Source organism: Carya illinoinensis, chromosome 3 (genome assembly GCF_018687715.1).
Source record: "Carya illinoinensis cultivar Pawnee chromosome 3, C.illinoinensisPawnee_v1, whole genome shotgun sequence".
Classification (NCBI taxonomy): domain Eukaryota; kingdom Viridiplantae; phylum Streptophyta; class Magnoliopsida; order Fagales; family Juglandaceae; genus Carya; species Carya illinoinensis.
Window position 1 is genome coordinate 20,043,044 of NC_056754.1, and position 20,297 is coordinate 20,063,340.

The following is a 20,297-nucleotide window of genomic DNA, read 5'->3' on the forward strand; positions in this document are numbered from 1 at the left end:
TCAGAAAGTCCTTTTTGGATACTTTTCCACTAAATTGGTGGGACATGCAATATAGGATGCTTAATTGAGCAGATCTGAATCAATGAAAATCTTTAGTTAGTGCTTTTTTTTTCAGCTTTGCTTCCAATTTCATTCTCAGAAATCAATGACTTCAGTGCCAGAGATGAGATGGACATCCACAAAGGTTAGCCAATTCTCTTTCTTGCTCATGCCCACATAATGATGTTTACCTAACTAAACAACCAAAATATACGTTAAATTATTAATAAAATTAACAAATTTAGCCTTTTTTCTGTTTCTAATGATTTCAAAAGAGCAAAACTCCCAGCACCGTGGTGGTACCAGCTTAAGGTACCATCGTGATTATGAATGATAAGGATTTGTGTGGTTTGCATGAAACCCCACTTGTGAGAATGCAATATTCATTATTCACAGCCAAATAATCCTTCAAATGAGTGCAAATTTTGGTTCTTGAGAGAAGCTGCACATAGCCAACAATGGAAAACAGCAACAATGTTCTCTTCAGAGTCACCAACAAGCTAAGGGAGTTTGTGTTGTAGATTATAAGCACATGCTAACAACTAAATGAATACATGCATGATACGTGTACCTACCAACATCTTTGTTACTAACAATATTTTTGCTATAATTTGATAACTAGATCAACTGAGCAAAGAGGAAAGTACATGTAAGACAATCAATTTGGAGTTGCATTATTTTATCTTTTTATCTTTTTTTAATGACAATCAATAGAAGTATGTTTATCTCCTTCATAAATCCTACACTGATTTCACACATACCTTTGTATTGATATGCCAACTGTACATTTTTGTAACTGCGTGATATATTGGCAGCTTAGAATGATCGAATGGTTTTGGAATGGGCTTAAATAAAGTCCTGAAATCACAACCATCAGTGTTAGGAGGGATTTCCACTTACCCAACATTTTATAAATTCTGGGGTAGTAATCGCTAAAGGCTTCCTTATTTTTTGGGAATGTTGGAACCATTTGAAGGGGAAAGCTTAGAAAAATGAATATTTCGACAGAAAATTAGAGAATGGTGACACAATCGGTTTATTTGGGAGCAGCACGAACCGTGAGATTCAAATGGGAAAAAAAATAACACCTTGATCTCAAACCGCTGCAAGCTATTTAGGAAGATAGCAACCTAAATCAGCCACGACAAATTGTACTCATTATTCAGACAGCCACATAAAAACTATGGAGCCCACCATTGCCCACATAGCCATCCATTGGAGACAGTGAGACACCCTGACATGAGGGTGCATGAAATCAACAATTGAGCATATAAAAATTATGAATATTCTACAGACAACCAATTAGACATGTGAGTATCCTCTCTTTCCTTTAAAAAATATTAAAAAAAAAAAGAAAAAAAAAGACCCATTAGAAATATGTAGTTAATCATAATTTATCAAAATTACCATTTCAAGCAAACAACAAAACTGACAGGAGATTCATTTCAACATAATCCACGTCAAAACTGTATGCAACTCCCACTAAAATTTCAGTACTTAACGGGAGCAAGGATGTCTAGATGGGAGCCCAGCTTCTCCTCTGCAGCGTTCTCAGCCTTCACCCCAAGTTTGTTCAGCTGCTTCTTCTTGTCATATGCAACCTGAGCCCTCTCTTTTCTCTTCTTCTCCAGCTCCTGAGAGAAAATCATAGTCAGCAAACTCTTTCTGCTCATAATGTTACTTAGAAAATCAACAATTGAAAGCCTGCATGATCATGTTACCAAACAATTATCACCTCACCTAAGTACCAAAGGATTACAATTCTTACTTCCACCATCCTAAATTTTACCTCTTCAGAAATCATGGGGTATTTGAAAAATCATTTCTTAAAAATGGTCAACATTTATCTGAGCATTTGAAAATTAAAGGCCATAAGTTCACATCAAAGAACACTGCCGTAATAAATTACCTACACCTCAGTATCAGACAATAAAAATACAGGCAAAAAGGAAGGCATATGTGATATACAAGACTAATAAGTAGCCTGGTGATTGAAAGTTGCACTGGGACAAGTGAAGCAAGAAGAAAACAAAACCATCGGTCCGGTGCAAAATGTTAAATCCCCAGCAGTAAGGAAAACATAAAAATGCAAGAGATCCCAATGCAATAGGGTGTAGTTCCATGGTATCGATACCCAATATAGGCACATGACCAATATATAAAGGTTGAGATTCGAGAATCTTCACCTTTCATGCGTTTAAACAAGGAATGATCTACATATCACACAAAGACCACAATAATAATAGACATTACATGAAAGAGTACAGTTGTCAGCTCAGTGACTTCTGTTGACTTAACGAACATCACAAATGTCAATCTTACTGAAAATCCACAGGCGTCATTAAGCAACAATATAAAACACAGCTACCTCAAAACCATCCAAGTATCTTGGGCACAAAGTGTAACAGCCTGCTAGAAATTCAATTGTGAAATTTCTATTAACTTTAAGAATCTCGTGAAAACCCCATAAATTTTCACGAATCCATTAATCGTATAGGTTTTTGTCTAACTATATAGTTAGTTTTATTATTTACTATGGTATCAGAAGTGTGTTTTTGATTATTGGAGATAGTTAGAAGTGTCAAAATGTATTATGGTTTGTGCCATTAGACTCGGAGGGTTATTTAAAGTCTTATGGCGCAATAACATTTTTTCATATTTTCGGACAAAACGTCTGTTCAAAACTGTAGATATTATTGGATAAAAAGAAATATCTTGAAGTAATTTTCATGAATATTATTGGGTAAAAATATTTTGAGTTGATTTTTATAGATATTATTAGATAAAAATATCTTAAGTTGATTTTTTGTAGATACTATTAGATAGAATATTATGAGATAATCTTTTATAGATATTTTGGATAGGAGAAAACTACACTCAACTCTCAACTCCAGCCTCATCTCTTCCATATCTCATCCATAAGTATCTCCAGCCACCTCTCCCCATGAAATTATCTTCATTTACACTTTCCATTGAAAGAATATCAAACACTCTCTCTCGGACAGCTTTTAGGAGGTCTTTTGCACACCCATTTTGAAGCTTTTGTAAGTGTTTTATCATAAAGTCTCATTCATATAAGTTGTTCCTTTTTGAGTCTAGTTTACATGGATATCTTATTTATCCCATTTGAAGATTATTTGGTCAGTAAAATATTGTGTAAACTATAGAAAGGTCATTCTAGGAGATAAACTAGAGAATATGTTATAGTTTGGAGTTTTTGACCAAGCTAATGGATAGATATTGGTCCGAAATTTTTATGGAGTATTGTTAACATATATATGTGACTATTGGTTGAGGATTTTTGCATGATTAAAGGTTTTGATGAAAGATTTTCTTAGATTTAGAAACTTAGAAACTGGAAGAAGAAAAACAGTTTCTGTTTTGAGAAAGTTTAACTCTTTGGTGGTCTAAACCTATTCTAATGACTTTAATAATTTTATTGGAGGATCCTAAGTATCTTATATACATGTTATATTATTATTTTGAAGATATTTGATGTTAGTTTCAAAGATATGAAATTTTATGCAAAGAGATATTCAAATAAGCCAAAGTGTGGATATTCTTGGCTAAATTTATATTTTGGTTAATTTCTAACCATGTGATCTTGAATTAGAAGTTTATATATGTTTTAGGACATCTTTTTAAACCATGTGATGGTTTGGTTTGAAGATCATATATTTATAAGTCATAGATCAAGAGATTTATCAAAACTAGTTGAGAAAAAAGTTTCTGTTTTTGGACTAAGTGTAAAACCAAAAACTCCAAATGTTATTTTGTGATTTTGGTGACTTTAGTTTGATGATTTAAAGCATGGTTGATGTTAGGATGATATTATGAATATGTTAGAAGTAAGATTTGATTTTTGAAATTCTTGGAGATGTTTTGATTTAAAGTCAAAACTTGTGATTCAAGTGCTTGGATCTTTTTACAAAAAAGTTTGATGTTAATTATTAGCTTTTTTCTAAATGGATGTTTTAAGTATGGTTTTGAACTTAGGATTGGAAGATGTTTGTTGCAAAATTTTGGTTTAAGCATGAGTTTTGAAGTTGGAAGGAATTGCAACAAAAATCAAGGGAAATGGCCTATGGATGTTTCGGCCATAGTGTGTTCTTCATAGTTGTGTTTTGTTTTAAATTTTTCTGAGTTGATATTTAAGTTTAGGACAAAATTTACATGAGGAATGTAAATTTTGGAAACTTTTGGAGTTAGTATGCAAAATCCTTAAGTTATGGGTAAAACGGTCATTTTCCCACATGTAGAGAGTAAAAAAATTTTACTCTCTAAATTAGTATTTTCCATATTTCAAATTATTAGTAATTTAGTTCTAATTTTTAGAATCACTAATTACAGTTCCTCGTGGTCGCACTTGAAGTTTTATAAGAAACGCGGAGATCGAGGTAAGTTAGCTTTTAACTTACTAGCAGTCTACTGTGTATGTGTGCTAAGTAAAGGAACTACAGTGTATGTATGTGTGTTATCATATATGTCATGTCATGCCAAGTTATTACGTAATTGTCTATTATACAGAATTTATTCTGTCATCAATTTTTATCTGTTACATAATATATTCTGTCGTGTATTACTATACATTACAAGTATGTCATGTTAAATATGTTGTCTGTTATATGTTATGCCATGTTACGAAATGTTTCTATCTCAAGTTGGTCATGTATTTCAAGTTATGTTCAAGTCACGTTATGTTACGTCAGAGCTTCAGTCCTTTTGTATTCCAGTCACGTTTCATCTTGAGTACATTCAGTTTGTGTAGAATACATGGGGCCACAACAACTGTGGAGTATGTATTTTTCATGTTAAGTCAAGTTTCAGATCAAGTTCATGTCAAGTCAAGTTCAGTTCATGTTTCAATTTAAGTTATGTCAATTATGCTATGTTGTACGCCAAGTTATGCTTTAATTACTTATGAATTTGATTATGCATTTATGCTTTTACTGTCATGCATGCATCATTAGCTTGTGTGGAAGTTTTTTTGTTAACTTACTGAGATTTGTAATCAAATCTCATTTTGGTAGTCTCAACTACCATTCCCCCCAAATGGTAGATCTTGTTACAGGACTTGAAGGAGAATCAGGAGCTGATCAACTAGACACAGTTGACTAAGCGACGGTGCGACGTCAATGTTAATATAGTAGTTAACGTAAATTACTACTTGTACAATGGAGTTGCATCTTTAATACTTTTTGGATTATAACCATTTTGGATTAGTGTTGTGATCTATTCAATGGGTCTTTATGTATGAAGTATGTTTTAAGCATTTGGGATATTTTCAATTTGGTGCATAGTATTGCTAAAGAAAAAAATTATCCGCTGCGAATATTGCATAATGTTAGATGCATGTTAGGAACATTGCATCTTATATGTCATGAACGGGGGCAGGTAACCTTGTGTTGCATGTCTCGACGCTTCAAATGTCTGTCCGATCCCAAACGGAATTTGGGGGCGTCATACAAAGTGTAGTTTCACTGTCTATTCAGGGAATGACATGTCGACTACTAAGAACTAATAATAATAGAGAGTAAGGTGAAGCAGAAAGATTGAAAAGCGGAGAAGCAGACATCTTACCCTGATTGTGTCGTAGTGATTCCATCCAACCTCGGATGAGAGCCGGCCCAACAAGCAGTACTTGTGCCCCTTCTGAAGCCTCAACACCCTGCACATCCGTTGCAGACCAAACCAGTCTGTACCCATATGAGTCAGAAACCCACAAGCCACCAAATACCAAAGCAAAAACAATTTCAAGTAACAAAATTTTACTTGGAATTGTTTATATATATATATATATATATATATATATATATATATATATTCATAAAAAAAAAAAATTTAGAAAGGAAAACTAACTTTAAAGCATCGGGTATAACCATCCTCTTGGTCTTATCGTACGGAGGGGGAATACCCTCGTATGCCTTCAATCGGGCAAGCGCCGCTGCCCCACGCTTCGTCTTGTGTGGAATCATCCTACATAAATATAACCGGTTCCCCAAAAAATTGTTTTTAAAAAAACTGACATTTTTCAACAAAAATTCAGGACATTCTCATTTTCCCAAAAACAAGGAGGAAAAACTCAAAGAAAAGAAATGACCGAGTGGGACTGACCCGCGGACGGTGCGCCAGAAGATCTTGGCAGGGGCACGGAAGTGGATGGGGCCGTGAGAGGGCTTAGTGTTCATGCGCTTGCGGAGGAACCTCATGTACTTCATCTTCTGGCGGACCAGTCCTCCGGAGATGCATATCTCCTCGCACCTCACCACCACCACCTTCTGCCCGTTCAGCAGCTCCTTTGCCACGATCGAAGCAAAGCGCCCCAGCATGTGGTGCCTTGCGTCCAAAACCACCCTCTTCGCGCATATCCCAGAACCCGACACCATTTTCCTTCACTCTCAGCGTCTCTCTCTCTCTCTCTCTCTCTCTCTCTCTCTCTCTCACACAAAAACAATGGAGAGAGCCTGAAAGGTGCGAGCTAGGGGTTCTGGGTTGGGGCTGTAGAGCCTGTAACTGGCCCTATTCAGTCTTTCAATAATGATAGCCTTATACTATTTTATTATTATTTTTTTATTTTTAAATTTTTAAATTATTTTTAAAATTTTTTTATTTAATAATTAAGCAGGTAATTATTATTAAAATTATATATTTTTAAAAATTTTTTTAATAATTAAAAATGTTAAAAAATAATAAAAAATAAATATATTATAAATAATAAAATAATAATAAAAGAATAGTAAGATTATCGTTACCTTTCGATCCTTACTTTATCAATTCAGTCCACGTAAAAAGCTGAGCCCAGTCTTAAGCCCGGCCTTCTTCATATTGGGCTACTCCATTTTTGCCTACTAAAGTTTAAACTTTATTTATTTATCCAAATAATAGATTTTGGATAAATTTGTCATACAATCATTTATTATAATTTATACACTTTCATGTTAAAATTAAATATAAAAAAATTTCATAATTATATTTTCTAATATTTATTTTATTTTTTAGCACTAAAATTTTCTTCGACAAATCACGTGACGATTAAATCCATAATTTTTCTGTCATTTTTATAATTAAAAATAAAGGATATCCCTATAACTTTTTAATGAATATCTTATGAAATGGGTGGATGAATGCTTACAGAATGTGCCTTTAGATTGACTTAAAAGTATTCCCTAAAAAAGTGGGTTAAATTGTTATCTTCCTTGATGGATTCTATGAGCTATTAATTAATGAGTAATGTTAGATATAATTTTAAAGTGTATAAATTACGGACACTTTTTTTGAAAAAAGTAAGGTCTACCACTAAAAAATAATATATATATATATATATTTTTTTTTTGTGGATCTCAAATTTATCCATTTTTTTTCAAAATGAATATGTAAGACTTGCACATGTTAGAGCTGCAAATATAAATTTTCTTAATTAATTTTATCCTCATAAATGAATAATATAATTTTTTTTATTATTTATCTTAAAAGCATGATTGCAAATTGGGTAAACATATTCTCACTAGGGCTATACACCGACGTATCAGGGTCGGTTTCAGTGCAAAATCAAGACCTCACCGACGTGGGAGAAAGCTGTTTAGAATCAATTGAAACAGATCGACTGTGGGAGAGAAAACCGATCACATTGGTTTCGACGTGCATCAACACAATATTTGATTTGCCGTCAGTGTCTCTATGATGGAGAAATGCCACGAAGAAGAAGAACGACATCCCTGTGAAAGAGGGTTGTAGACAATTTAGACGCAGTGCAGGGAAGAAGACGACGTGAGGAAGAAGAAAAAGATGGAGGTTATCAAACTTAGTACAAAACGGTGTCATTTGGTTTAAACCTTCGGACCTGAAAAATGAGTGAAATAACACCGTTTTATATACATATATTCGAAAAATAAAATATAATAGATGGGATCGATCGATTGATAATTTTTTCTTGATTCAAACCGGTCGATGATGGTTTGAACTAATCTATGCTGTCGGCCAACCGGTTCTCCATCAGTTTCAACTGATTCCTAAATCTGAATGCCGATCTCTATCGAGGCAACTGGTCAGGCCGGTTCTTGTTCAGCCCTAATTCTCGCCAATATACTATTTCAATTTTTAAAGGATGAGATCCGAGTTCAAATCCTCCATCCTCGTTGCCTAAAAACCATGGGCTTTTCACAATGCCAAATCCTGGATTCGGCCTTGAGCTGTCAAAATGCCCAAATGACATGTTGGCGTGGACTGAATTCTGCAGTAGCAGCCATTTTTTACGACCCACTCACGTTTTATCAATTCTCATCCTTGGAATTCAACACAAAGTCCAACATCATTTTATGAAAAAAAATATATAAACGTGGGAAAATTAAGGTGGTTGAAATATTGGACTGTCCAACAAACAATCTTTTCGTGTTTCAATGTGAAATGAGTGTTTTCTTGATGAATAATGCAGTAATCAAATTATAAAACAAAAACTATAATCCCATCATACTGAAAAAGTAACGAATCTCTCAAACTTGTACTTGGATTTAATGATTTTGAATGAGAAAGAGATCAATATATAAGATAAATCGTATAATATTTATTAAATATTTTATATTGTTAAAAGAATTATTCTAAAATTAGTAAGTATTATATAATCCACTTAATACATCTGTCTTGGTTTTATCTAAGAGAAGTGCCACGGTTACGAAAAAAAAAATTATATAAAAATAAATTTACAAATTGACGTGATTTTATATGATATGTTATATTTATTATACAATAAAAGTAATTTTAGAATCTAATGTATTATATCAAATCACGTCAGTTTGTAAACTTACTTCCATGAAATTTTTTTATAACTAAAACATTTTTCTTTATTTAATACAATGAGTAATATTTGTGTATTTCCTTTTTTCCATGATGGTCTAATATCATGAATTTTTTGTAGAGTTTTATTACGTATAAACAAAGTCGCGTACTAATCTGCGTATCAATACTGATTCCTTCATATTTAAAATTTAAATTAACACTGTTTTCAATAAAATCTATTTTTTGACTAATCATATTAAATTAGTGCACATATTAATACACATTTATACTTGCAACTAAATTTTTCTTTTTTTGTAATCTAGTTCTTACCATGAAAGGTTTTTACAATATTTATTTATTTTTAACCAAAGTCAATTTAGGGGATGTTTGGAAGAAAATTTTATCTCATCTTATTTAATTTTTAAATATCATTTAAATACAAATATTTTCAAATTAATAATTACAATTTTTTCAAACTAATCATTACTACTTTTTGAAACTATCAAATAAAAAATAACAAACAATTTAATTTTATCAAATATTAAAATAAAAAAAATATTAAAAAATTAACAATATTTTAATTTTATAATATTTTTTATTTAATTTTTTACCTTTTTTTTTAAAATTTAATAAATAATTAATTTAAAATATCTTTCTATTATTTATAAATTATTTTATTATTATTTACAAAATCATCATCTTTACCTCGTTCCTAGCCATTCCCTTGGTCACTTTTACTGGACTTTTTCCGTCTGTTGGAGGCATCTTATTTTCAACGAAGGTGTGCGGTCTGAACCAAATGTAGTATCGTATTATAATTATTTATGAGCCACAACAACTTCCAGGCGGAGTAGGTTTGTGACAATCCATCCGACCCTCACCAACCCACCATCCGAACCAAATCTGCTATTGTCTTCACCAACCCATCTCTGTTTTTCCTTTGAAATCCACCCAAAACTTTGCCTTTGGATATCAAAGGCGTACCACACGAGCTGTGCTCTGTTTCAAAGCCTTCGAAGAGATAAAGGGTCTTAGTGGTCTTGACCTCCTTGGAGCAATGGGCGGAGAACGCAAGGTTTACACTCTAGCTGAGGTTTCTGAGCACAACGACCCCAAAGATTGCTGGCTTGTCATTGATGGCAAGGTATGTTGTATCTTTCTGTGTGATCAGGACTTGATTCAATTTGGACTAAAACCATCATAGGTTTGTGTTTTTGCTTTGACGAGTTTTGTAATTTTTTTCCCTGCGGTTTCGGTGGGAATGTAGCGCTGATGTTGTTCAATGGATAAGATATACTGGGAATGGGGTCGGGGAGATTTGAGTCGTTTGCATCTGGGTTTGGATGCTATCTATTTGTGTGTAGGGAAGTTCTTTTTTGTCCGTTTAATTCGTAGTTTTCTTTCTGTTTTTTTGATTGTTCTGGGTAGAGATCCTTAATAAATCTTGGCCTTTTTGCTCGTGGGATTCGGCTATGTAACTGGGGAAATATATGAATCTGAGGCCAGGATCTGTATAAGAAAATACTATTACATATGATTTGCATGCAAATGTTGGGACCTAAACTTGACTGGTCGGACATGCAAGATCAACAGGATTAAAAAATGAGATTGGTTGCCACGTTCCTACCGTTTCGTTGTAGAGGGGCCCTCAGTTTCAATGTTGGGATTGGCTAGATGGATTGCACGATGCATTCTCCTTTGCTTCGGGTTATGAAAGTTTAACAATTACTTTCAACTAAATGGTTTAAATTTTTTCATTGTCACCTAGAGATTTTTTTACTACTCTTTAATTCATTTATCTTACTAAGTTGTATACTGAGGTGACAAAATATGAATAATATAACCGAAAATCTGATTTCAACTTTAGAAACTCTGTCGTAAGTTTTCATTAGAAATATAATATGCTTGTCTCTACTCGTTTTATATCTCTTATATAACAAACTCTTTGTTTTGTATAGATTTTTTTCGATGTTTTCCCATTTTCTCACTTTGGTCATTAAAGGAGCTTGTCAAAAAAAAAAAAAAGGAGCTTGTATCTGTCGAATTTGCACTGTGCCTCAAATTAATTTGAAGGAAGTTTTGTTATGTTGTTTTTGTGCTACCTGATATTTTTGAGGGATCAGTCTTCTCTCGTAGGACATCTTGATCACAAAGCATTTATACGCTTCATATCTGAATTTACCATTGTGACATAGTTGGGATTGGAATGAGAGGAGGATTTACTTTGATTGTCCACCAAAGCACAAGTTTCTTAGGGTGGAAAGAAAGGAAAACCTCTTTAGAGTATATAAGCAGGACTTTGAAGATTTCGTAGGAATTGACAAGCCAGAGATCATGTTGTTAATAATGAAGAATAACTTCTAATATCCCTTTCTTTTGTATACTCCCTGTGTACTTGGGTTTCACCTATTACATTCGTTGAATAAAATTTTACTTATAAAAAAAGAATAAATGAAGAATGAAGAATAACTTTTTTTTATATAAGTAATAACTTTATTTTGTAAGCGATAATGAAGAATAATCTTGCATTGATACCATTACCTCTATTTTTAGAAGGATTAAAACTTAAGACCTTAGTTATTTATTCTTAGTAGCAGAACAGAGATTCATGAATGGGAACGGTTCAATTAATTCGTATTTTTTGAATTCAAGTATGTTTCATTGACTAACATTTAGCTAGAATGAGAGGTGTTTTAATAATAGGGAAAGAACTATAGAAGAACTTTGGAAATTTTTTATGTTTTCCCTGTTTTGTTGGTTTTCAGCTATTGTTTTGAATGGTGGGGCGGTTCATGAGTTTCTGTCCTCGCTGATTTAGTAGTTGAATGTATTTAGGTGTTTCTTTTGTATACTCCCTGTGTAATGGGCTTTGCCAATTACATTTGTTGAATAAAATTTTTACTTATAAAAAAAAAAAAGAAAAAAAGAAAAAAGAAAAAAAAACGTTTATCTAGAAGTGATAGGGGGAAGTACATTACCAAGTAGGGGTATACAGTTAATTTCAGAAAGCATGAGAAATCTCCTAAGACTACAAAATATTTGGTATAGTTAGTATAATCAGATGAAACATCCTAGACTCAAAATGGCGTCCACTTACAGAAAAGTGAAGTGAAAATACAAATAAGTTAGAAGATATAGTGTTCACAACAATTTTTTATAGGAATTGTTTACCAATTTATGCTAAATTGCTTGTGTGCTTAGTGTCTAAGAAAACTTCCTTTGACCTTTTGAGCACTTCACTAGGCTCAAGCTTCAAGGGGCCGGGAACAATTATGTGCAGGTGAATGAACATTAATATTGGTAATCTTTATCATGCTTGGCTTTCATTCAACTTGATGAGTCACATTGTGGTCTTCCAATTGCAATATCCTTGAATATACGGAATGCTAATGTCCTGGAAGCCTGAAACAGGTATTTAATGTGACAAAATTCTTGGAGGATCATCCTGGTGGTGACGACGTGTTGTTGTCGGCAACAGGTATGATAATAAGCTTCAGTGTTTTGATATATTTAATTTTGCATCTGTAAATATCTGCTGTTACCACCAATGTAATGTATGGTTCTCAGGGCAGGAGGCTACTTGGGATCTTGCCTATTCTGATTATTAATAAAAAAAAAATTTGTTTACTGAAAAAAAATGGTTTGCAGGAAAGGATGCAACTGATGATTTTGAGGATGTTGGCCACAGTAGCAGTGCAAGAGCAATGATGGATGAGTTCTATGTAGGAGATATCGATTCGTCAAGCATCCCCTCCAAGGTCAAGTACACTCCTCCCAAACAGCCTCACTACAATCAGGATAAGACGCCAGAGTTCATAATCAAGCTACTCCAGTTTCTGGTTCCCCTTCTAATCTTGGGTTTGGCAGTCGGCCTTCGCTTCTATGCCAAGTCCACATAATTTGTACCACAAGCGAAATTTAGAATGAAATTTACAATAAGTTTGTAAGGGCAGTGTATGACCCCTTTTTATTTGTGTTTGGAACGGTTAATATTAAGGCAATTGTGTTTGACTGGTTTCTGGCAATGCCAATGACTACGTGTTTGTTTTCCAGTTTTCCTCCTTGAGTGTAATTTCCTGTGAAGTCTCAGGTATGTTCTTCTGTCCCCGAGATGCCATTGGTAAAAGTACCTAGGTCTCCCGGTTTGAAGATATTGCGAAGTTTATCTCACCAGGAGCCCTTTATCCTCATAGTGTCATACATATATGCTTTGTTTCAATTAAAAGGCCATCCGCGTATGCAGAAAGCAATTTTGTCGTGAACAAGGCCGTTGGTAATGTCATCTCTTTCAGTTGACATGAGCTCGGGCATCTTCAGGACATACTCTATTCCTTTCAATGACCAAGTATTCCCAATTGTTGCTATTATGGAAAATATGAAATTTTAGAGATGTTTTTGCAGTGACTCTTGCTCCCGAGAGAGCCGTTTTGGCCTTGGACTACAAGAGCATATAGACAAGCTGGTCTCCACCATGATGCTCATGTCATGCTTAAAGGACTTCCTCGGTATCTCTTTTTCATGCTTAAGATTTATTTCTTCAAAAAATAATGATCCAGACAAGATAAAAGACAAAGTAAGTTGAGTGCATGAATCACATTGTAGAAAGGAAGGTAAGTTGTATCCTATGGCGTCTATTACAGCTGTCATTGTTAAACTATATTGTGCATGATATACAATATACATCTTGGATGACATTTTTGACCTGTTAAATGAAGTATACCGTACCTTCCCAGGATGTAGAATCACAGTATCCGGATATAAAAATATTTTAGCTATGAATAATTTTATAAAAATAAATTTATAAGTTGACATGATGAGATGTGGTATGTTAGATTGTTAAACTACTTTTATTATAAAGTAATTCTAACGTATTATACGAAACTATATCAATATGTGAATTTACTTTTATAAGATCTTTTTATGGCTATAGCACTTCTTAAACGCATATATATATTGATGGGCTTAAACATATATTTCAAATTTAGTTCCACGTCAATTTCGAATCAATGAGCTTGTGTGCAACATGAAAAAATTAACATGTCATGGATTCCCCCGTCATAAAAATAGAAGGCTGTTGTGTATTCCAGTTCTAACATCAGATGGCCATAGTACTGTTCTAGCTACTTGTAGTCGATAAGCTGGCTTTTTTATGTAGTTTCATTTGTTTTCAATATTTGGAGACCTAGAAGATGAACCTAACCCAAAAACATCTGTCAAGACAACCAAAAAGAGTTGAGAGGCATTTGGGGAAGTTACAAAACCACTGATTGTCATCCCAAAACCCACTGGAAAACCACTTTAATGAATGGCTGTTCTGAAAGGCTATTCAATCCCCAGTCCTTGCTTTGAAATGTTATCATGTAACAGAATCCAAGGAAAACACATGTTGAAAATGGGTACTAAGACAGTAAAGCTACGTACGTACAGCATGTTCTCAACTTCTTCCCCATGAAATATCTCTTGGTGATTTATCCATGCATTAATGACGAGGAATGAATTCGGGAAGAATACCTGTAATCTTTAGGATATGCTCCGAGGCCAGAAGCATCATTTTTTTTTCTTATTCAAAGCTGAAAGATGGAAACGTATCTTCATACCTGTTAACATGAGACGACAAGTTTGTTCCATTCTGTGGCCCAAAGAATCATTTTTTTTCATGCATCCATATAACATTAGAAATATAAAAAAAAAAATAATAATAATAATAATAATAAAAAAGGAAAAAAAAGGAGAAGAAAAGCCTGTGGCCAAACTGCATGCACATAAACACAGTATTTCGCCAAAAAAAAAAAAAAAAGGATCTTATTCCTCGAAAGAAAAAAGGGATCTTTTGAGATAACTGATCCTGATCTATCTGAAGAATTAAACAAAGTTATCAAAGAAGGAACCTTGAAACAAGCTATCATGGTTTCCAAAGACTCTTCCATTGGAATTGCCATCTTTTTTGTCAAGAAGGGATATTATAAAAGAGGAAGACATGGGCTGCCTCAAATCCTCTTTTCCTTGAATTCGATATAGTCAGTCCTGTCTGCTAAGCAAAGAAAGAGAGACAATGGGAGCCCTAATAAGGGAGAAAGGAGTACTCAAACTGGTGCATCCGGGTAGGTATGTGGAGATTCATACGCAACCTATAACTGCTGCAGAAGTCATGAAGAGGAACCCCAGGCACTGCGTTACTCGGACTGACGTGTTTGAGTTTCCATGGATTGTGGTTAAATCTGAGGCAGTTTTGGTTCCTGGTAATGTGTTCTTGATTGTTCCCAATCGTACTGTCCATGACTTGCTAAAAGCCAAAGGGCACCAACGGTGAAATTCCTAACGTATTCTTGTAAAACTACGAAATTGTCTATCAATTTCCTTAAATAAATAGGTCAAATCTCAATTATCAAGATTATGAAACGAATCAAATACTTCAAAATAAATAATCAAACTTGTAAGACACAATGATTGGTTACGAAAGAAAACCTTTTAAAGAACTCTTTAAAGGTAAAATCCTATGGGGCAGCCAAACTCAGGAAAGTCAATCTTATTATTTGAAGAGCAATTACAAGCAATAATCAATTACAAAACCTTTGCAATTCGACTCTCTTACTTGCCTAGACAAACGACCCGTTTATCTTTTACTTCAGTAGTAACTAGAACCTCTTGCGATCTTCAAATGTTGACTTCCCTTCTGGAACTCCAGAGACTGAAATTCAATCGATGTTCCTTCACACTCAAAACATGATCACACTCAAGAAGAGATAAAAAAAAAAACTCAATGAAAATTCTCAAGTAAATTTTCTCTTAGAAATGCTCAGAATATATTCTCTGAAATTCGTGGCTCCAAGTCCTTAAAAAGATACAAAACCGAATCCCTTTAAATAGAAAGTTTGGAAAGAGTTCTAGTCACAGTAGGACTATGCTGACGGTTAGCAACAGTCGTGAAAACGTGTTCCGACGGACTGCTAACATTTCGCGATAACATCTTCTGTTATTGACTAAAATCTGTTCAACTTTCTTCTGGATAAATACAAATCTTCCATAACTCGATTTTAACGTCAAAAACTTATCTAAACAACACCCAAGACTTCTAGATAGACTCAACATTGTTTAGATACAAAGCAATACTTATTTTACATTCATCCAAATTTAATCAAATAATGATAAGATAAACCTTATCATTTAATCATCTAATTCTATCTAATTTTTACCTTTACAATCTTCCCCTTTGGCGGATTGGTGACAAAACCAACTCGATAAATGTCTTGCATATACAATCTTCCATTTAGCAAATCAGTCACAAAACCAACTTGATGAATGTAGTGTGTACCTAAGACAAAAACAACCAGCAAATCAAGATCTCGTGAAAAATATCTTAATACAGTAATGATAAGAAATGGCATAGAACATTCATTAAAACTAGTCTCAATAATAATCAAAGGTTAGATGTAATATAAACCTACAAAAAGAAAGTGTTCTAGTCATCATCAATAACCATGTTCAATACTTAGTTCTCCCCCTCAATATTCTGCTGCTCCCCCTAAAGTATATAGTTCTCCCCTTTTTTATTTTCAGCAAATTCATTAAACTCCACTTAGTCAAACTCCCCCTAAATTTCACAATATCAAGATATTCCAATTTGCTCTTCCAATACTCCCCCTTTTTGTTACTAATCTAACAAGATACAAAATAGAGTAAATATCACTTATGTATGCTAAGATGAAGACACTAAGAAATGCATGATGAACAATTCTCATGTGTCTCAATTTTTCATGGATTAAATGCACATGATGTATGAGCATGAATGTATGTTAAATAATGAGCAAAAGATTGAGACAATTTAGTTGAGATAAAAAAACAAACACTTGGTGGGCATACTATGAAAACCGAATGATAAAGATCAAGAATCCACTCAAAAATCGTTCTCAATACATGTATAAAGTAAATATAACAAAAAAATAACACATTTACAGGCAACTCAGCTCAACAAAACAGCCCAATGCTCCTTAAAATCAAAACCATCCACACATACTTTATCTATCCATATGCCGAACATGAAATTGGAAAAAGAAAAAAAAAATCAGTTAATTCGAGTATACTTACCTTGATGATGGAAAATGAAGAGAAGAAAATGAAAGGGACATCGTGAAATGGGTCTTGCATGAAAGAGCCAAAAGACCGTGAAAATGGGTATAGAGAAGTGCTTAGTTACGGGAGCTGGGAGCAAATGAAAGAGACAATAGATGGGTTTTAAGTCTTTAAGGCTTGACTCTCTAGTGCATGTGCTAGACCAAAAAGTCCCACTGGGACTTATACATTTTGTTTCAAAAAAAAAAAAAACACAATACACCATCTTAACCCAAAAATAAATAACAAAAAAATTTTATATTTTTATTTTTGTATTTATTTTATATAAACCAAAAAAAATCCAAAAAAAAAAATAGAGATTAGAAAAAAAAAATAACAAAATAAATTGATTTTTTTTTTTTTATAAAAAAAACAATAGGGCAAGTAACATGCCTAAATGCATCTTAATTCAAATATAGTGTAACTCACAAAACAAATTCAATAGAGTACACCCTCTTATTTGCAACAATCACTATAGATGTTCACTTCTCATAAGATCATCAATGTCAAAGTTCATGTAAGTGTGTGAGCGAGTATACTTATAACATAGCATTTTTATGAACTTCTTTCTTCAATATATTTTTTATACCTTTATTCATGAATGATTGCTTCTTATAGATGCTCACAAGAGTTTGTTGTTTCACCTTAAAAGTCAAACTTTATGCTAGGGCCTAAATACATGAGCATCTCCTCTAAACACTAGTTTGTACACCCCCTTTTTGTGTTCATGTTTGTTGCTCATCTTTTTCCATAATAATTAGAGCAACAATTTTTTCTATAAGAACTTAATGTGGTAGATCCGTGTAGGGTGTTTATCTTTTTCCGCAATGAATTAATACCGATTTTTTCTATATGGATCAACTCTTTGTGTTTGGTAAGATGAGAGCCCTTTATTGATGTACTAGGTTCAACTAGTATTAGTCAATTCAAGGCATGAACTCTCTCTCTTTGATGAGCATCTCATTAAATAATGTGAACTTTAATTATAAAATACATACATATAAGTTCCTCACTGTGCATTGAAAATGAAGTTTGCCAAGATAATCCATAGGATTAGTATGCACAAAGTGAATCGCACAAAATAGAGAAATGTATAGATTCAAAAATTTATTAAGTGATAACACAAGTGCTCAAATTTTGACATATCAAGCATGTACTTTCCTTAAAGAAAATCGTTGAACCAAATTAGGAATTCTTTTTATATATATTATATTTTTCTTATTTAAAACTGAAAAACAGAAATATAAAAGCAAAACAGAAAAATAAAATACATGTCCTAGACTAATGCAATAATATAAAGAATGAAAGGACATGCAAATAGTCCTATCAATTAATGTGACATGGCATCTTCTTTGACCACCTACTTTGCTTTAAATTTTGGCCTATTCTTTTTATCAACATCACTTTGTATGATCTTTTCTTTATTTTGAAAGCAAAAATCTACTAGTTCACCAATTTTGAGACTTAAAAAATTGATTTGTTGACTCATATCACAAACTTGATTTTCTAAACTATTTCCTTTCCTTTTTGGATTTCTTTCACATTTGTTTTTATTCATTTTATTCAAGTTAAAACAATTTAGCCTTGTATGACCAACAACACCACAATAATGACAAGTAGGAATAAATCTACCATACAGATTTTTTGAATAAACTGGTTTAGGTTCAACATGATTTTGAAAACTCTTATCTTGACTTCCTTTAACAAAAACAATACTTTGGAAGTTGTGGCAGCGGATGATGAGACAAGTTTTTCTTTCTCTTTTAAAGTCGTGTACCCAAGGGCCAGTTCTATCACTACTCATCTTTTGAACACTCAACATCTCTTCTAATTTTTGTGTTGCTGTTTTTTCTTGAACATTTCCAATTCCTTTTCTAATGCAATTTTTTGATCCCTTAATCTTGCTATTTTAATATCAAAAATTTTGAATGCCTCAGACAAGTTATTTTTCTCACTCTCCATATTAATGAATTTCTTGTACAACTTCTTATTGAGTTTTTTTAATTTGATCACTTCTTCACACACATCATTGTAAGCTTATTGTAAACTCAACTCATGATCATCCACAACTAGAGTAACCTTCAAATCACTATTGTTATCATGACTTTCAGATTTTGTTGGCTCAATATCAGAAAAATCATTAACAGTAGAAAAAGCCTTGTCATAATCAGATCATGAACTTGAAGTTTCAGATTCTAAACTATCACTAAGTGTGACATTCAATGCTTTTCCTTTACTTTTCTTGAAATTTGGACATTCAATTCTTATATAACCATAACCAGAACTAGGGCTGTGCTCGTCGGAATCGAAATTTCGACTTCCGACTCCGACTTTTGTCGGAGTCGAAATCGAGCTCCGATTCCGATTCTGAGAGGAATCGGAGTTCAATTCCGTTTGGAATTCCGACTTCCGAAATCCGAACGGAATTCGAAATTCCGATTACTGTCAGTAGTCAGATTTCTGATCGGGGCTGGAATTCCGACTTCCGACTTTAATTCCGACTCGGCCAACTTGATACGTTTTATCTTTTTTTAAATTTATTTTATCCTTATTTCATAAAAACTCTCACTTTATATATAAATTTGAGGTATTTTTGTATAGATTTTATTGTTATTTTCAATTTTCTTGAAATATATAAAGCTTGAACACGTTAAAGTGTATAATTAATTAATGAATTAATTAATTTCGACTGTGCTCGTCGGAATCGAAATAGGGCTGTGCTCGTCGGAATCGAAATTTCGACTTCCGACTCCGACTTTTGTCGGAGTCGAAATCGAGCTCCGATTCCGATTCTGAGAGGAATCGGAGTTCAATTCCGTTTGGAATTCCGACTTCCGAAATCCGAACGGAATTCGAAATTTCGATTACTGTCAGTAGTCAGATTTCCGATCGGGGCTGGAATTCCGACTTCCGACTTTAATTCCGACTCGGCCAACTTGATACGTTTTATCTTTTTTTAAATTTATTTTATCCTTATTTCATAAAAACTCTCACTTTATATATAAATTTGAGGTATTTTTGTATAGATTTTATTGTTATTTTCAATTTTCTTGAAATATATAAAGCTTGAACACGTTAAAGCGTATAATTAATTAATGAATTAATTAATTTTTCGGGTATAACGAGTATTATGGACAATATTTTCAATGCAAAAGGTCAAATATGTTTGAACACGTTAGACTGCATAATTAATTATTATACATAATTCAGAAAGTCCTAAACAATTAATAATATGAATAACAGCCTATTTCAAAGTTTGATTAAATAGTCCATAAGAATAAATATTTTGATTCAACCAAAATAAAAAACATCCTTTGCACTTTGCAGCATCGTACTTGGTTATTTGAAGTACCTGAAATTAAGATAAAAAAGTATTC

The 20,297-nt window shown here is 33.1% G+C and overlaps 2 protein-coding genes across 2 annotated transcripts; one reads left to right on the forward strand and one right to left on the reverse strand.

Moving 5' to 3' along the window:
- Positions 1-1,264: 1,264 nt before the first annotated feature.
- On the reverse strand, positions 1,265-6,467 carry LOC122305569 (60S ribosomal protein L13a-4-like). The gene is made up of 4 exons (XM_043118164.1): positions 6,154-6,467; positions 5,899-6,015; positions 5,620-5,707; positions 1,265-1,673 (listed from the first exon to the last, which is right to left on the reverse strand). The coding sequence occupies exons 1-4, from the start codon at positions 6,423-6,425 to the stop codon at positions 1,530-1,532; spliced, it is 621 nt and encodes a 206-aa protein (XP_042974098.1). The 5' UTR covers positions 6,426-6,467; the 3' UTR covers positions 1,265-1,529.
- Positions 6,468-9,569: 3,102 nt separating this feature from the next.
- Positions 9,570-12,863, forward strand: LOC122303697 (cytochrome b5, seed isoform-like). Its single transcript, XM_043115595.1, has 3 exons — positions 9,570-9,955; positions 12,223-12,289; positions 12,460-12,863. The coding sequence occupies exons 1-3, from the start codon at positions 9,869-9,871 to the stop codon at positions 12,708-12,710; spliced, it is 405 nt and encodes a 134-aa protein (XP_042971529.1). The 5' UTR covers positions 9,570-9,868; the 3' UTR covers positions 12,711-12,863.
- Positions 12,864-20,297: the final 7,434 nt, after the last annotated feature.